Genomic DNA, 15901 nt, shown 5'->3' on the forward strand with positions numbered 1-15901 from the left:
AATGCCTGTACTTGCATAATACAGGTTCTATTTGGCTGCTGGGTTACTTGTGTGTAGGCTTGAACAAAATATTACGAGTGAGGGGTCCACATGGTGAAGAAGAAACTTCTTAAGCAGAGGTACAATGGAATAAATATAGCAAAATAGGGAAATTGATCGCAGAAAAAAACTAAGTTTAACTTACAAGCTCACGTGAAATGAAGGTGCTTTCTCAATACAGAAACGATAGAGACTTATTTTCTCCATCAAAATAGCCTAAACTGTATCTGAAACAAGAACTACGGATACCCAAATAATAAAACTGCGAACTTGTAATGAGTAAATCATTATGCCAGGGGTGCAGGACTTCCTTGAAAGGGTCCTCCAGTCACAATATTTAGGGCTCAAAGCCTGCTGCTAGTGAAGCCCAACGAAGACTAGATCAACCAGTCCCATAAACTTACTTGGGAAGTCCAGTTTCATCGTTAAGAAGTGCTTGACTGCTATCAGAAAGCAAAACAGGTCCCCTTCCAGGTCTGGTACATATGAAGTAACTGATATCCCCCTTGTATTTTTGTGATGGAATGTTATCTTTAATTTCTGGAGGAGGTGGCAAAGCTTCCACATCCTTTATTCCGTTTATTCCAGCATCTTTTGCAATTGACTTGTCTCCAATAATGTAACTGAAGGGAGAGTGTTTTCCAGGTAAGTAAGAAACTCAAGAGATTGACAAAATTCTAAGAATAGTATGCATGCAACTTGAAAAGCTTAAAAAGCACCTGTCGAGGTCATCTGAATTCGGAGGGAAGTAATAAAGCAGCCTCTGAACCAAAAGGGTAGCAGCTTTCCTGTCACGTGCAATCAGAACAGCATTTGGCCCCGCATCAAATGTATAAGCTACCTGCAAGTCAAAACTACATAAATATCAAAACAGAAATATATAGACCACTGTACACAAAATTGGAGACAGGAAGCACTTCTCTTTCCATTTGTTTCCTTGCAAGTAAAAGATAAAAAGCATGAAAGGAAGTCATTCAAGGAAGTTTTTATCTCTCAGAGACTGGATAGCCTGAACTTTTGTATCCATTCGGCACTTAGTTCCCTTCTCTGTTTTGCACTCGCATAAACTACATTATCTAGTTCTATTTTTCTGTCATCCCAAATAGTTCTTTTATATAAAGAAAACAAGTTTGGTTATTACTTATATTCTGCTAGGCTCTCTTAAAAGTAATACTAATACGAATAATAATAACAATAAGAATAACAACAATAATAGTTCTCATATTATTCAACCACTAACGAAACTTGGGGATATATCCTTTTCGAAGTATATATGATTATCAATAGGATACAGACAACTTACAGAATGCAAAAAGATCTATCCCTAAGTTTAAACTTTAAGATAATTATAAAAAAAAAATTATCATAAAACTCCAAATAATATTTATTTTAATTTGAGATCAACTTCACAAATTTTGATCATTGGAATAAACTGTGCTACATATGACAATAATGTGACCAATAAAGTAACTCAAACCTGGGGAGCTTCTTCTGAACGGTTCCACTTTTCAGCGATGCTGATTATTCTGATGAAAAAATGCACCATCAATAATGAATTAGGAAAGAACCATGTCATACTGTAACTTAATGACATAGACATTATATTAATAACCACATCTTGCAAGTATAGTAACTACCTGTGGGACGTATCATTCATGTAAAATATAGGGGGGGATGTATCCAGGCAGACTGCATGAAACTGGTTGCTATCAGCACAGGCCAATCGTGAGAAAGATGCAAAATCACGATTTTTAATGGCTTCTTCCATTTGCAGTATCCTCTTTGGCACAATTTCCTATTGCATCCAAATGAGAAAACGAGATAAAAAAAATTGTTCAAACTAACTCACTGAGATAGGTTTTTACTTATTTGTATTAGAAAGGGCAATGAACAGCCCGCAAACTTCAAAAGCAATAATTAATAACAAGTATTTGCGTTCAAACATTGAAATTGACAGCATAACAGTGGAAAATAAATTCTATACTTAAAAATGGTACGTAGCTTGAGGTAAGTTTCTTAGGGAGGACAAAATGCACCAGAATAACAATTTTCTCCCCGATTTTAGTAATTAAAATCCCATAATATCCAGGTGCTAAGAAAAAAAACAATGAATTCCTTTCTTTGGTGTCATATAAGTGTATTTGGGTAAATAATTCAATAAAGCACTTACTCAACCAGAGCTTATTCCGAAGTGTGGCTATCAAAGCTTATTGAAATAAGCCAAAAAGACCTTATAGGAAGGTCTTTATTGTAATAAAAACAAGAGCAAGAAAATAACCATCCACATGGTTAGTGGTACAAAACTTGTACAAAGGGATGAAGTACCTTTGCTCTGTGTTGTAAAAGTAAACTTGTTTCAACACTCTCACGCATTCCAGAGGTGCTACTTGTTTCCTTCTGCCGAGAACTAACCTAGAAATAGATAACAAAATGACAGTATTGAGTAAAGTATGGGATATGATATGATACAGTGTAGCAGTCACATAGTACCAGGATGAAATAGAATAGTGTCATCTACAAAAAGAATAACATGGAATCGACATATTAAAAAATAAAAATCAAGATCTAAATTTATTATACTTATGATTCAATAAAAGATATATATGTAGGATACTTCAATAACACAAAAAACTTTTGCTAAAGAAAAAAAAGATATGATATCAAACAATAATGAAGCATTTTAAACTATTTTGCTTCATAGAATAATTAAAAACTCAATCAGGAAATATTAAAAAGGGAAAGCAGCCATAAAAAAAATGCAAACACTTAACTTACATGCAGTGATGTTGCAAAAAATTAATCATACATGATATGGACAAACAAAGTTTAGTGTTCACTGAGTGGGGTAAAAACAAATAACAAATTTCAAGCATATGGAGTTCTATGATCTGAAGAAAGCACATATCCAACTGATAAAATGATTATTATCAGGTTAGCGAACTGAGATACCATAATACCACTGTTTCTATGGGATAGATAATAACATCAAATGAATAAGAACCAGCACTTTTAGTGGAAAAAGTTGACACCAAAGCGAAGTCACGTTTAGCACAATAATAAAAAAAAAAAATGAACTGACTGACAAAGCTTGAAAGAAATGAGAAACTGGAAACCTATGGGCTTTACATTGAGAAATGACCACAACAAACCATTTTAATGAAATATTAAGTCAGAACTCAACAGCAAACCCGTTCACTCAATAAAAGAGACTGAAAGTGTCATACCACAGCAATTACAATAACAAGATCATCCCAGTGCTTTTCATCAGCAAGTTGAACTGCGAGACTATCACTTCCATTATCCTCCTATAAATGTTGAAAAGCAAAAATTAGAATGGATTCTCAGATAGCATGGTATTGTATCAAAATATAAATTAGAAAACAAATAAACTTACTTTTCCCATTACCCACTTCACAAATCCCCCAAATAAGCTGCGACAAGCACTACCTGATCCTTGCCTGCACACAATGACAATTTTCACAGGTGCAACATGTTACTAAGATCCAAACTGTCCAAACAATCCCATAACAGCTTGCAAGTTTTAAACCCATTAACAAAAGAAAGACCTTGCAATAGCAGATAGCTGGCTTTCATCCTCTTTGACATTCATTAGCTTCCCGAGGGCATAAGCTGCAAATAGAAAACAAAATCGTTATAACAGGTGGTAACTAATATTATGCCTAATATAAAATTAACAAGCACCGAGAGCCTTGCTGTTTCAAATAAGAAAGCATGGAAATTTGATGAAGTTTGTGTGGTAGACACAACAAAACTGAAATTTGCATATCTACACATAAATCTAAAGAATATAAAGGGAGAGATGCAATGTTCAAAATATTATTGAATAAAAAATGATGCTGCTCCTATGAGTTCAATTCTAAGGAATAAAACATGCTTTATGAAATAAGCATGTTTGAACAGGAAAACCATTCTCCATGACAGAATATTGAATAAATATTAAAACATACTTCAAGCTAATTGTTACCAAAGTGCAGTATCCACGAGAAATTTTATCATATCAGTACCAGCTACAATTTGTCTTCCTAGTGAGTTTCTTTATCACCATTCTTGCCATATTTACTCTGGAATAACAAATCTTAAACCAGCTAAAACAACCAACTAATCACAATCAGATTTGATAGAATGACTCAAGCATCCCGCATTAAGCTCAAAGTATGGAAAGATGATCATTTTGAAATATAGAAGGCAAAATAAGTTGTTAGAACTAAATGGAAGAATGCCCAAATCTTGGCAATATCTACAAAGCAATCCACTCAATTGTCACAACTGGTGAATGAAAGAAAGCACAAACAAAAAATCAAGATTAACTTTGTATTACCAAGGCAGGCAAAACCCGCAGCTGATGAAGCCAGCCCTGCCGCAGTAGGGAAATTGTTGTATGAAGCAATGTGGACGTGCAATTTGCTCCAATCCTCCTTTTTTATCTTAATACCTCTTTTCTCATCCTCTACATCACAAGCCCGAGTGCGAATCTCCCTTAAACAATTCTGGAACCTGCCCCCAGAAAGAGAAATCTCCTACACTAACCAGCACAACCACATTCCAAGAATCAAAAACAGAAACAAGTATAATAACAAATCTCTATTCATCATCTTCTAGTCATGCTAGAAGGCTCCTTTTTTATCCCTTTCCATTTTTTACTCGTCAATCTTTCCGAAAACTAAACATTATAGAGAAACATACTACAAATAAACAGTTGGCAGAAGGGAATCCCACAAAATAAAAGAGATGTAAAGAGCGTGATCTAATTGCACAGTGATTAAGACTGTCGAGCAAACTTTTCAACAACCACTTATCTGCAGTAGCCGAGCCAGGGGTGATATGAGGACGCCATGATCACCCCCAAAATTTCTAACTCCCTTTAAGTTCCACATATAAAAAAATAAAAAAATAAAAAATAAAAAAAAACTGTCCCAACCCGAGAGAAAGAAAACTCGAGGCATTTTTCTTTGGGGCCTTCTCAACACAAACCCTGCCTCCGCCATTTTTGAAAATTAACGATTTAAGAATAAATAAATAAATCAACAATCTCCCTAACTTAAAATCGGATCATGCAAAAAAAAAAAAAAAACTAAAGAACAAGTTTTATTCATTTGATCTCGTTGATTTGTTCCTTTTTTTCCTCCTAACCTATCAAAGATTCACTCTAAATGCTTTTGAAGTGTAAAAAAGCCTGCACTACTTCTTCACGAAGACATAATGACATAATAACTCCGCTTCTTTTTCTAACAAAAACCCAATTCTCAACACAAAAACGTTGATTTTAATTCCCTACAACCCACAAAACACAAGCAGGAGAAGAAAAAAAAAGAAACATAAATGAGACAGGAAAATAAAATTTACCTTGCCATTGAGCCACATGCGATCCTGGTGGAAAGTGGGACTAACAGCAACAGTGGTGGTAGTGCAGAGGTGAGCGGGATCGAGAGTGACACTGATACTGTCATTAACCGGTAAGATCAGGGTTTCGTCTCTTTTCCCCCAATACTTGATAACAGCAATGTTAGTTGGCGTCTGCGCCGTCACCATCACCACCCAATTTTGCGACTCACTCGCCATTACAATCGATCAATGAACAGCCGTAGATATGATATTACACAAGAAAGGTAAGAAAGGCTTGGGTTTAGAAGCAAAAAAAGAGAGAGAGATGAGATTGTGAATGCGGAATTGGAATTGAAATGAGAGCGTAATTGGAAGCAGAATAAGGTTTTATATAGCATGAAAATGAAAATCAAACCAAAGCCAATGCATGAATTATTATGAATTATTAATTAACTCTGCATTGGTTTTAGTCTTGGAATCTCATTTTCATTCTCACTCATAAATAAATGTATGTTTCTTCCCTTCCCTCAACAACTTCATCTGTATTTAGTAATTACACTTCTAACTTCTCACACAGCCATCATTAATTGTAATTAATTATAATTAATCAGTAAGTAGTAGTGTCTTTCCTCATAATGACTGTGTAGAAGTCACGGGGGGATTTGTCATCTATTTTTTAAAGCAATTTTTGTATATTCTAGTAATTTGTTTGTAGACATTAATAAATTTTATGATCTGTCGTTGCTATTAATTAAGTGTGATATTAATAAAAGTATTTTAGTGCAAAAAATTAATACTATTTATAATTTCAAATAAATATTTACCTACACTAATCCCTATCGTTTTCAAATAGAATTAATTATCTGTGTGAAAAATATATAAAGTCTTCAGTGAAATACATATTAAAGTTTCATAACTTTATTTAAGTTTAATTAGTAGTTTAATTTTATCTTTAGAAGCTTAATGTATGTTGATTTTTATATTTTTTTAATTGAATTTCTATTTTTTTCAAATAATTGAGTTTTTATTTTATATTTAAAAAAATTATGATCTTTTATATTATATATTAAAATTGAGAAAAATTAAGATAACAGGACTTAAATTTTTTATAATAAACTTAAAAGCTCTATTAACATTAATTTAAAAAATGAGACACATTAAACTTTTTAACAAAAATAAATATGATTAAAAATAAATTTAAGGATTAAAATAAATAAAAAAAAGCAAATTACGATATTAACAAAAATGATGAAGTGGACTTGTGTCAAATTATTATGAATGATTAATGACATTTTTCATCTAAAAGTAATTATTGATGAAACTTATACATGTCCTTTATGTTATTAAAAGAAACTCTTATCTATATTTATTTATTTTCGAATATATTTTTTATTATTAATTTTCCCTTAACTTGTCAAAGAGAAAATTTGAATACAAAATGTGTTGTTTGTTTCTAACAATACAATAGTTTTTAAGGAAGGTTAATAATTTTTTATTTTAAGGAAAGTTTGTACCACGCGTAACACCTTCCTTTGTATTTTGTTTTGCAGAATCCTCGTGTACCACGAGCAACAAACACATGCGTGCTTCCATATTTTTAAATAGGATAACTACCAAATCACGTCTGCATAAAATCTTAAAATTTAACTATTAAATTATGGAAATTTTTACATGCACCTCCCTTAATTTTCTACACCCTTCTACCATCTAATTAAAAATAATATTTTTCATTTTATTTTTATTTATTTGAATTATTTTATATTTTAATTAATTAATATTTATTATAGAAAAAATATAGACTATAGAAATATAATCGATTCCAAAAAAAAAAAAATATTAAGAGTTTATATAATAAATTTAAAAAATGAAATTTATTATTTTAATATCAAATTTAAGTGAGATGTTAAGCACGATTTACACGACTATTAAAAATAGTAGAAATATGTGTCTTTAATCAAAATGTAAGATGATGGTTTATCATTTTTAATGGTAGACTTAAAGAAAATTTCACAATAAATATAAATATTCAAATCTTAAATTTTTTTAATGATATTATTCAGATCGGTTAGATATATTATTTTTATTTTTTATTTTTAGTTAGTTTATTATTATTGTTTGTATTTTTAGTTTAATTCATATATTTCTTTTATTATAAATAAAATATGATATTCAAAATAAAAAAGATTAATCTCCTATATAATTTTTTTATTATATTAAAAAAAATCAAATATCAAATGTATTTTTCGTTTTATGGTTTCTTCCGTCACAATTTTAATGATGTTTTGGCAAAACGATATTTATTTTAACTAGATTATTGAGTATGATAAATTATATTTTGTAAATTTTTATATCATATGTTTAAGGTTGTGTTTGTTTCGATTTATTTATTATGGTTAATGGTAAGTAATATTTGTTAAAAAATGGTAAAAAATATAGGTTGACCTTTGGTAATTTAATATTTTGTTTTTTTTTTTTAAATAGTTGATACCCTTAGCACATTGTTGAGAAAGATGGTCCTCTCATTGTTAAAGGAATGTTTCACATGCTTTCTTATTCTTTAATCATAAAAGCATTGTTTTAATTTTTTTAATATTTTTATAAAAGCTATTTTTCTACTTAGCCCTGAGAGTAATTGATTGTTCACCAAAACACCCCCAGTTATTTTGTTGACAAATGATAAATTATATGAAATGATACTTCTGAATAATGAATATTTTTCTAAAATCGTGTAATTCTATAATAATACCGACAAATACACAAACGTGTTGTGTGTTTTCAACTAAAAAAACACATGTTACTGTATAGGCTATGCACATGAAATCATACACCACTGCTTAATTTATTTGGCACATACGATAATAGAAAATATATGGTTTTGGTAAGGAATATAAAAAGTATTTATGTTTGCACTACTTGCGGAATGTATATTTTAAATGGACATTTTTAATTATTAGATAACGAATAATTTAATATGTATGAATCTTTTTGCAATATTAGTATTAATAAAAAATAAAATAAAAAATTAATTTATATTTTATTATGTTGATTTTAATTTAAATTAAAATTTAATTTTATTAAGTTAAACTTAATTAAAATTAAATTTTAATTTATATTTAAATTTTATTTTATATTTTTGTATTATTTTATTTAAATCTATAAATTATTATTTTTAAATACTCACCAATATCTGTAAATAATCTACCAGTATTTTTTAAATTAATATTTAAGCGAAATACATGAATGGATTTTTTTTATTATAGGTCGATTAAGAATAAGCACTACATTTTTAATTTTGGTTATGATAGTGCGTTTATTTATATAACACATTTTAAGAGTCTCGATGATAAAATAAGTTATGCATTTTAAAAGTACTGGTGAAAAATAAATTCTTAATTTTTTGATTTTATTCCAATTTTAATGATTTTTTTTTACATTCATATTTTTTAAAAATTGATATAAATATAAATAATATAAAATTATATATATATATATATATATATATATATATATGTTGTTATATTTTTTATTTTAGTATTAGTTCCTATTTTAAATTATTAAAATATTTATAGTTTCTTAAAAGTAGTTATTTTTTTCTTTTATTGTAGAATTGTTTTTATTCTCTTTCAATTATTACTTTTCAAAATTTACAACATTTACTCATACTCTTTGAGTATTTTCTATCTTATTATAATATCGATTATGTATATGGTTATGTGGTTTAACTAAAATGATACAGTGTAAATTAAATACATTTTATTATTTTTATTTTTATGATTATTTAATTTTTATCATGATATTTGATATTCGGAAATAAATTTACGTAATTATAATTTTTTTCTTTTCTTATATTTTACATTGGTATTAATATTAAATATTTTATAATATTATATTTAATTTGATAGAACTTTCATTTCAAACAATTATTTAAACAGTATTTAAAATGATGATGATGAATAAATGTTGAAAAATACATATACTTGTTACCTAGCTATTGAGAACTATGATTAGATAAAAAAAAAATCTCAAAGAACGAAAATTAGAATAAATTTAGACTTTGAAAATAAAAATGAAGACAATGTAGTTGTCATGGGATAAATCTTATTACAAGAATCGTTATTATAGCTGAGATCTGGAGAAAAATAAATTATAAAGTTGATACCAGAGAAAACAAAGTTTGAAATTTAAGCATTAGAAGCAAATAGCGTAAAAATCAAAGTACAATTGAAGGATTTCATCCTAACTAATTATTAAGTAAAACAAAATAAATAATATAATTTACATAAATTTATTGAATTCTATCAATAATATAATTGTCAGTGCCATTTTTTCTTTATGTTATTGGGTGTAAAACTAAAATTTTATTCATGAAATATACACATGTCATAATATATATTATGATCACATTATTTTGTTATGTTTGTTTTATTATTTTGCAACTCCGTATAATACTTTTTTAAGATTCAACAATTTATTTATAATCATTAGTTAAAGATTATAGACAAAAAAACAAAGTTTTAATTAAAAATTATAAATAAAAACTAGAAATTTAAATTGTATAATTTTATTTTCACACATCTGATACACATGATCACTTTAATAGATAGAGGGTATTATAGATTGTAACGAATACTTAAAAAATAGAATTGCATGTATGTAATAAATCATAAAAAATAAAATCTTAATAGTTACATTTAATTGATATAAAAATATATTGTACATTCCCTTCATATAAATAGTTCTTATATTCATTTTAACTTTAGAATTAACTTTAATTTCACGATACACACTCATAATTTTTTACGGATATATTTTTAGTATCACTCCAAAAGATCTTTTATCAATGAAAGTAATGAAAGTATCTTATGTGTATATAAATCCATGTCAATCTCTTATTTTTTCTTATATATGACTTTATTTGTACCCAAAAAAAAAAATAACTCATAAAAGCAAATTCTCATTCAAGATGAATCAATTTTATGACAGAAAAGTAAATTTTTCTAAAAGTTTAACCAATTATCAGAGGCTAAATTTTAGTTATTGCAGGATAAAAAAAAATAGCATTATGCTACTTCATGTAATCATTTTTCATCTTATTAAAGTAATGTACTTTTGAACATTTTATTAAAAAAAATCGTATGTGTAACACCTTGTTTACAGTAGCAGCTGAAAGATCAAACAAGTTAAACTGGCAATTCAGTGTTCATATCTTTGTGCATTGTTCTAATCACAGTAGTAACCTGCTCTGTCTGATCTTGGTTGGAACATGCTGCAAGAAGAACCTTAGCCGTTCCTCCATCTGGGTAACAACCAGAATCAATCATTTCTTCAAATATTTCTAAGCATCTCAAGTAAAGCTTTTTCTTGGAGTAGGCTCCAATACGTGAAGTCCAAGTTACCACATCAGGTTTTAAACCTTTGCCAGGTAGCAACTGAAAAAACTCTTCCATTCTCTCAATAAACCCTGCTTGTCCATACCTATTTATCAAGATATTGTAGGTACTGATATCAGCTACATATGATCCTTTTTCCATTACTGTCAGAACTTCTTCCATTTTTGCAAATTGGCCTAAACGTCCGTACAGGTTTAGCATGCTGTTCAGAACATAGGTGTCTAGTTTCAGACCAGATTTAGACATTTGGTTGAGAATCTCCTCACACTTGTTCACACTGCCCATTTTAGAGTAGGCAGAAAGAAGAACCATATGAGATTTCATTGTTGGTGTTATTCCCACTCTTTTCATATCTTCAAAAACAGCTTCAGCATCTGAGTTTCATTCATAAGGAAGTGCAGAGAAAAAACAATGTATCAGACCAGTAAAGTGGATAAACAGATCTGAAGACTATACGTGACAAAAAATTTCAGCATACTGGTTGCAGTGTATGTGTATCTCTCGTATGTACAAACCCAGATCAAGATTCTGAAGTAGATAGTCCAGAATGAATAAATTTTACCGAATTTGCAAGAAAGTTTTCACCTTTTTTTGTGGGGTGGGGATATCTGAAATAACGTTATTTACAGATAGGTAATGCAAACTTTTGGGATCAATTCATGAGATTTTCTGATAGGCTATTTCATTTGAATTAACAAAACATAATGATAACTTCCAAGAGAAGGTAATTACCATCTTGAAAACCCGCTCTACCATATGCATCTACCAATATATTATACGAGGCTCTATCTGGTTCACATCCCATGTGCTGCATCAGTGAAAAAATTTCTGCAGCTCCATAAGGATAACCTGCACGACTGTTGGAAGAAGAAAATTCTTGATATTTTTCCTAGATATGAAACCATTGCAATTAATACCAGAGAACACTAAAAATATGGAATTGACACATTCGACAGAGACAACTTTTATAAAAATTTACAGTAGTAAACCTTCTAACTCAACCTCAGTTTTTATCAGTTATCCAAAATAACCTGATAAAGCCTATTTGTCATGTAAGTTCACTGCATTTATTAAGTTTCTTCTGCAGAACATCTTAAATATCATGGATTCACGGTTATCTAAGAGAAGTGAATAAAGAAAGACAGATTAAAGGGATAATAAATCACAATCAAAGAGGCATTCATGCCTCTTACGTAACAACCTGTAAGCTTCCATGAGGGCATTATAAGTATATACATCAGGTTCAAGCCCTGCTTCTTGCATTTGCTCAAACACTTCTTCTGCTTTCTCGCACAGTCCTTCTCTCGCAAATGCATTCACCAGAGCAGTGTATGTGCAAATGTTAGGTTTGCACTTTTGGTTCGTCATTTCATGGAACATTTTTAAGGCCATAAAGGATTTACCAGCCTGCATAATTTTTAAATTTTAAAACTTTATGTTATGACTGCACTGTAAAGAAAACACTAAAATGTATGCATAAAAGTCTATATATCATAAATGACTTGAAAATGTGTCATCTTTGTAGCTGTGAAGGTCATCAACAGTTACACAGATTTGGTTTAGTCGAGGACAGTCACAAACTTTGTTGCCTAATTTTGAAACCCATCAAACCAGATCTTACAGAAAATGTCAAAAGTAAAATTACAGACAGAAAATATAGAATCTTCATAAGCTCACCTTTCCATATAGATTTATCAACATGGTATAAGTTTCAGTGGTTGGCTTGCACGCATCCCTCTTCATTCTCTGGAAAATCTCTTCTACTTTGTGAGAATTTCCTCCTTTCATTAACCCATTTATATAAGCATTGTATACAACTGCACCTGGATTATTTATTCTCATGTGGTTAGCTATTTTAAAGGATCAAATTTCCAGTAATAAAACATGGATGCACATAAAAGTTTTCCATACAAAAATTATTGGGTAAAGTTTGGAATAACCTCAATAAATGCCGAAGAAAACCAAAGTTGGTGAAAACAAGTTACATAAAATGTGTTTTTCACTTCCCCTAACATCATGTCTAACTAAGATGACCCTTGAGGAATCCGTGGAAAGAGCAACGAAATGACATTTTTTTGAATACAAACTAGTACTAGAGTAATTTGGCAGTGTCTTCAGTTTTATACTAAGGTTACCTACATTGTACTAGTCCTCAAAGTCACAACATGTGTGGATGAACAAGGTAATTCAGGAACATACTTGAAGGAAGACCATAATTTCTCGTTTCTGCAAAGACTGCTTCTGCCTTTTCTAGCAACCCAGACAAGCAATAAGCCTTTATAAGAAGGGCATAGGTATCTTCAGTGGGAATGCATCGAGTCTCAAGAAGCTGCAGATATGTGGATTCAGCCTCCTTGTATAAAAGCTTTTGCCCAAAAGCATCTATGAGTAAGTTATAGCAGATTACATCTGGCTTATAGGAGCTCCTTAGCAGTATCCATCTACATATCTGTACAGTTTTTTCTGTTATGAAATACCAAAACAAACTGATAACTTCCTTAAACAAAAACAAAAATTTAGTGTCACTTCCCTAGTATTCATGCCACTTTAGTCCCATAAAATAGACAATAACAGGTGACACATGAACATGAGTGTATGATGGATTTAACAGGCAACCTATACAGTTAACACTTCAAAGAATTTGACAGGCAAAAACATTACCAGCAAGGTAAATCTGCTAGAAGAAGAAAAAGGTTTATGAAACATATGGTGTCATTATCAATACTAGCGACAGACACAACATATTTTAGTAAGAGAAAGAGAATGAGAGTAGTTAATCTAGAGTAAAACAGAAAACTAAGAGTGGAGTTACAAAACATTACAATCAACTGAAGATAAAATGGTTTAACAAAGGCCTACACTAAAAATTGCTATATTGTAGCATCTTTTGAGAGGCATAATCATGTTTAATAATCCAATAAAAGACAATAGCCATGCAAAAATGAAAAAACGAGAAGTTTGAAGGCAGCAATGTGAGTTTCTGACCCAAATGATTGAATCCCATTTTTTCCTCATCCGAAGTTGAACAGCCACTGTGAAAATATCATCCCATAAGTCAAGAGTGGCTGGAAACTTGTCCAGCGAGCTCCAAATGCCCTCACTCTCCACACCCTTTTCAAGGAAATCCAGAATCTCCTGTGCAGTTGGACTCAACACAGGGAAAATCCCATCAACAAACCCAGAACCGTATTTCCATCCACGTCCTCTCAAAGAACCACCTGGTCATATAAAACTACACACTTTTCAAACAGGACACAAACACACATGTTTCAATGAACAAGCGAACATACTCATGTTTCAAGAGTTTGTTACATTTTTTCCTGGACACTTTCTTATGATTGAAGTTCCTTAGTTTCCCATTTCTGTCAATGTAAACGCTGTCTCTTTTGAACTTCTCCAGAGCCACACTACTAGAATCATTACCTTTCCATTCAGAATCATTCATGCAAGCTCGCGGTTCTATAAGGGTGTGGCTTAGAGTGCATATAGAATTTAACCTGTGCATGAGCCAACATTTAAGTTTCAGTGGCGCTTCAAGAGTGAAGTGGCATAACTATGTCATGTGTCAATGTGACAGACCATGTACAAACATCTATGAGAAAGAATGGAACACAAATTTGAAATGAAGAAAAATTGATGGAGCTTACATGAAGGCAAGTAGGAGAAAGTCCGAATGGATAATGAATGATTGGATTTTTTTTTCTAACTGGAGAAAAAAATGGGCCTTTTGATATGGAACAAACGGACAAATGAAAGCAAATATCAATGAAAAGATCTTAGGAAGGGTTCAAATGGAAGACCAATTTCATGGCTTGTAATTGTAAGAATTAAATCTATGATCTGATCTGACAACAAAATCTAGCAAAAAATAATATGATTTTTGTATTTTCCATTTCTTACCCAATCATTTTTTTTTTACTTATGAAAAATAATTAATCATTTTTAGGAATTTAAAAAGAATTTATAAAAAAATTGTTTTAATATTTGTGTCCTTTATATAAATTTTGATGCTTTTAATTTGTTATTACATTTATTTAATTTAATCAATTATGTATTTTTTTTATATTTTTAATTAAATTTTTACTATTTTTTAATAAATAAATAATGAGGTGCAAATTACTTTTTCTTATCTTATCCCATTATTTTACTTACATTTAAAAAATATATATAAAATTTTGTGATTAATATAAATAGCATTTCAATTAATATAAACGGATAAGTAATCTTTATTATTTCAAATTAATAAAATATTTATTACTCTAATTTGTAATGAAATTTAAAATATAAAGAATCTATTGAAATATAAACAAATTGTAAATTGTAATTTGTAATAAGTTTAAAATTTTAAAATAAACTATTTTTTAAAAAATTATTCAACGTTTTTATATTAATTAAATTAATTTAAAAACTAATTAAATAAGATATCATATAATATATTACAATAAATACTCTCTTTACATCAACATAAACTTTTCTATCTTAAAAAAGAAAAAAAAACTTCTCATCCTCATATCATATGCCACACTATATTACCTTTTAATTTTTTTAATAGTAATTTTCTGTTAAAAATATTTATTAGTATCGATATTATTTTTATTTATTTATTTCCATTTTACTTTTGACTCTTTTGAGAATGCCCCTTGAGCAAGCAAATTAAGCTCAAAAGCCGAACCCTCTGCTGCAGTGCGGGACACTCATTTGGCATTCGCAGATCCAACAGGAGGTAGGGTTTTTTTCCCTTAAGTGTTTTGATTTTATTTTGCATTGCAATTTCAATTTCGTTTTCCCTTTCCTCACTTACCCCTCTTTGATTCACTGTATGTTTCCAATTCTAATCTATTCTTGTCCATTCTTTGGATTGATGATCTGATGATGTTTACTCAATAGTGTGCTGACTCATGATTGCTCGTGAGTCAGTGGTTGCTTTGAGCTGGGTATGGCTGTGTGTATGAGAGCTTCTGCACCAGCCACGGTCGTTATTCGGTGAATATCACACTAAATGGGTTGATTAATGGAGGCATAGAAATTTAAAGAAACGAAGTAAAGAGAGGGAATCTGAGGGAATTTGTGTTTAAATTTTTATAGAAAAGGTATCAAAGGATGTGTGTGTGTGTGAGAGAGAGAGAGAG

At 29.9% G+C, this 15901-nt stretch overlaps 3 protein-coding genes across 4 annotated transcripts in view; 1 reads left to right on the forward strand and 2 right to left on the reverse strand.

Moving 5' to 3' along the window:
* Positions 1 to 94: 94 nt before the first annotated feature.
* LOC106772823 (diphosphomevalonate decarboxylase MVD2, peroxisomal) lies at positions 95 to 5869 on the reverse strand. Its single transcript, XM_014659425.2, has 10 exons — positions 5404 to 5869; positions 4379 to 4577; positions 3606 to 3669; positions 3434 to 3497; positions 3264 to 3344; positions 2365 to 2451; positions 1677 to 1834; positions 1517 to 1565; positions 759 to 880; positions 95 to 662 (listed from the first exon to the last, which is right to left on the reverse strand). The coding sequence occupies exons 1-10, from the start codon at positions 5617 to 5619 to the stop codon at positions 440 to 442; spliced, it is 1263 nt and encodes a 420-aa protein (XP_014514911.1). The 5' UTR covers positions 5620 to 5869; the 3' UTR covers positions 95 to 439.
* A 4625-nt stretch (positions 5870 to 10494) lies between these two features.
* LOC106771285 (pentatricopeptide repeat-containing protein At2g35130) lies at positions 10495 to 14466 on the reverse strand. Of its 2 annotated transcripts, XM_014657240.2 has the most exons (8): positions 14420 to 14466; positions 14085 to 14269; positions 13758 to 13990; positions 12972 to 13221; positions 12450 to 12595; positions 11974 to 12179; positions 11505 to 11629; positions 10495 to 11146 (listed from the first exon to the last, which is right to left on the reverse strand). In XM_014657240.2, coding segments are annotated over exons 1-8 (1731 nt in total). In that variant the 5' UTR covers positions 14422 to 14466; the 3' UTR covers positions 10495 to 10562. The 2 variants fall into 2 exon arrangements, with proteins under 2 accessions (XP_014512726.1, XP_014512725.1); XM_014657239.2 differs by lacking the exon at positions 14420 to 14466 and having other exon boundaries at positions 14085 to 14412.
* Positions 14467 to 15375: 909 nt separating this feature from the next.
* The window catches only part of LOC106770758 (proteasome subunit alpha type-5), a 5624-nt gene continuing 5098 nt past the window's right edge, over positions 15376 to 15901 (forward strand). Inside the window, exon 1 of the mRNA XM_014656551.2 lies at positions 15376 to 15495. The gene's annotated coding sequence lies outside the window, so the exon portion shown is untranslated. The remainder of the gene's footprint in view (positions 15496 to 15901) is intronic.

Source organism: Vigna radiata, chromosome 8, assembly GCF_000741045.1.
Source record: "Vigna radiata var. radiata cultivar VC1973A chromosome 8, Vradiata_ver6, whole genome shotgun sequence".
Lineage (NCBI taxonomy): Eukaryota > Viridiplantae > Streptophyta > Magnoliopsida > Fabales > Fabaceae > Vigna > Vigna radiata.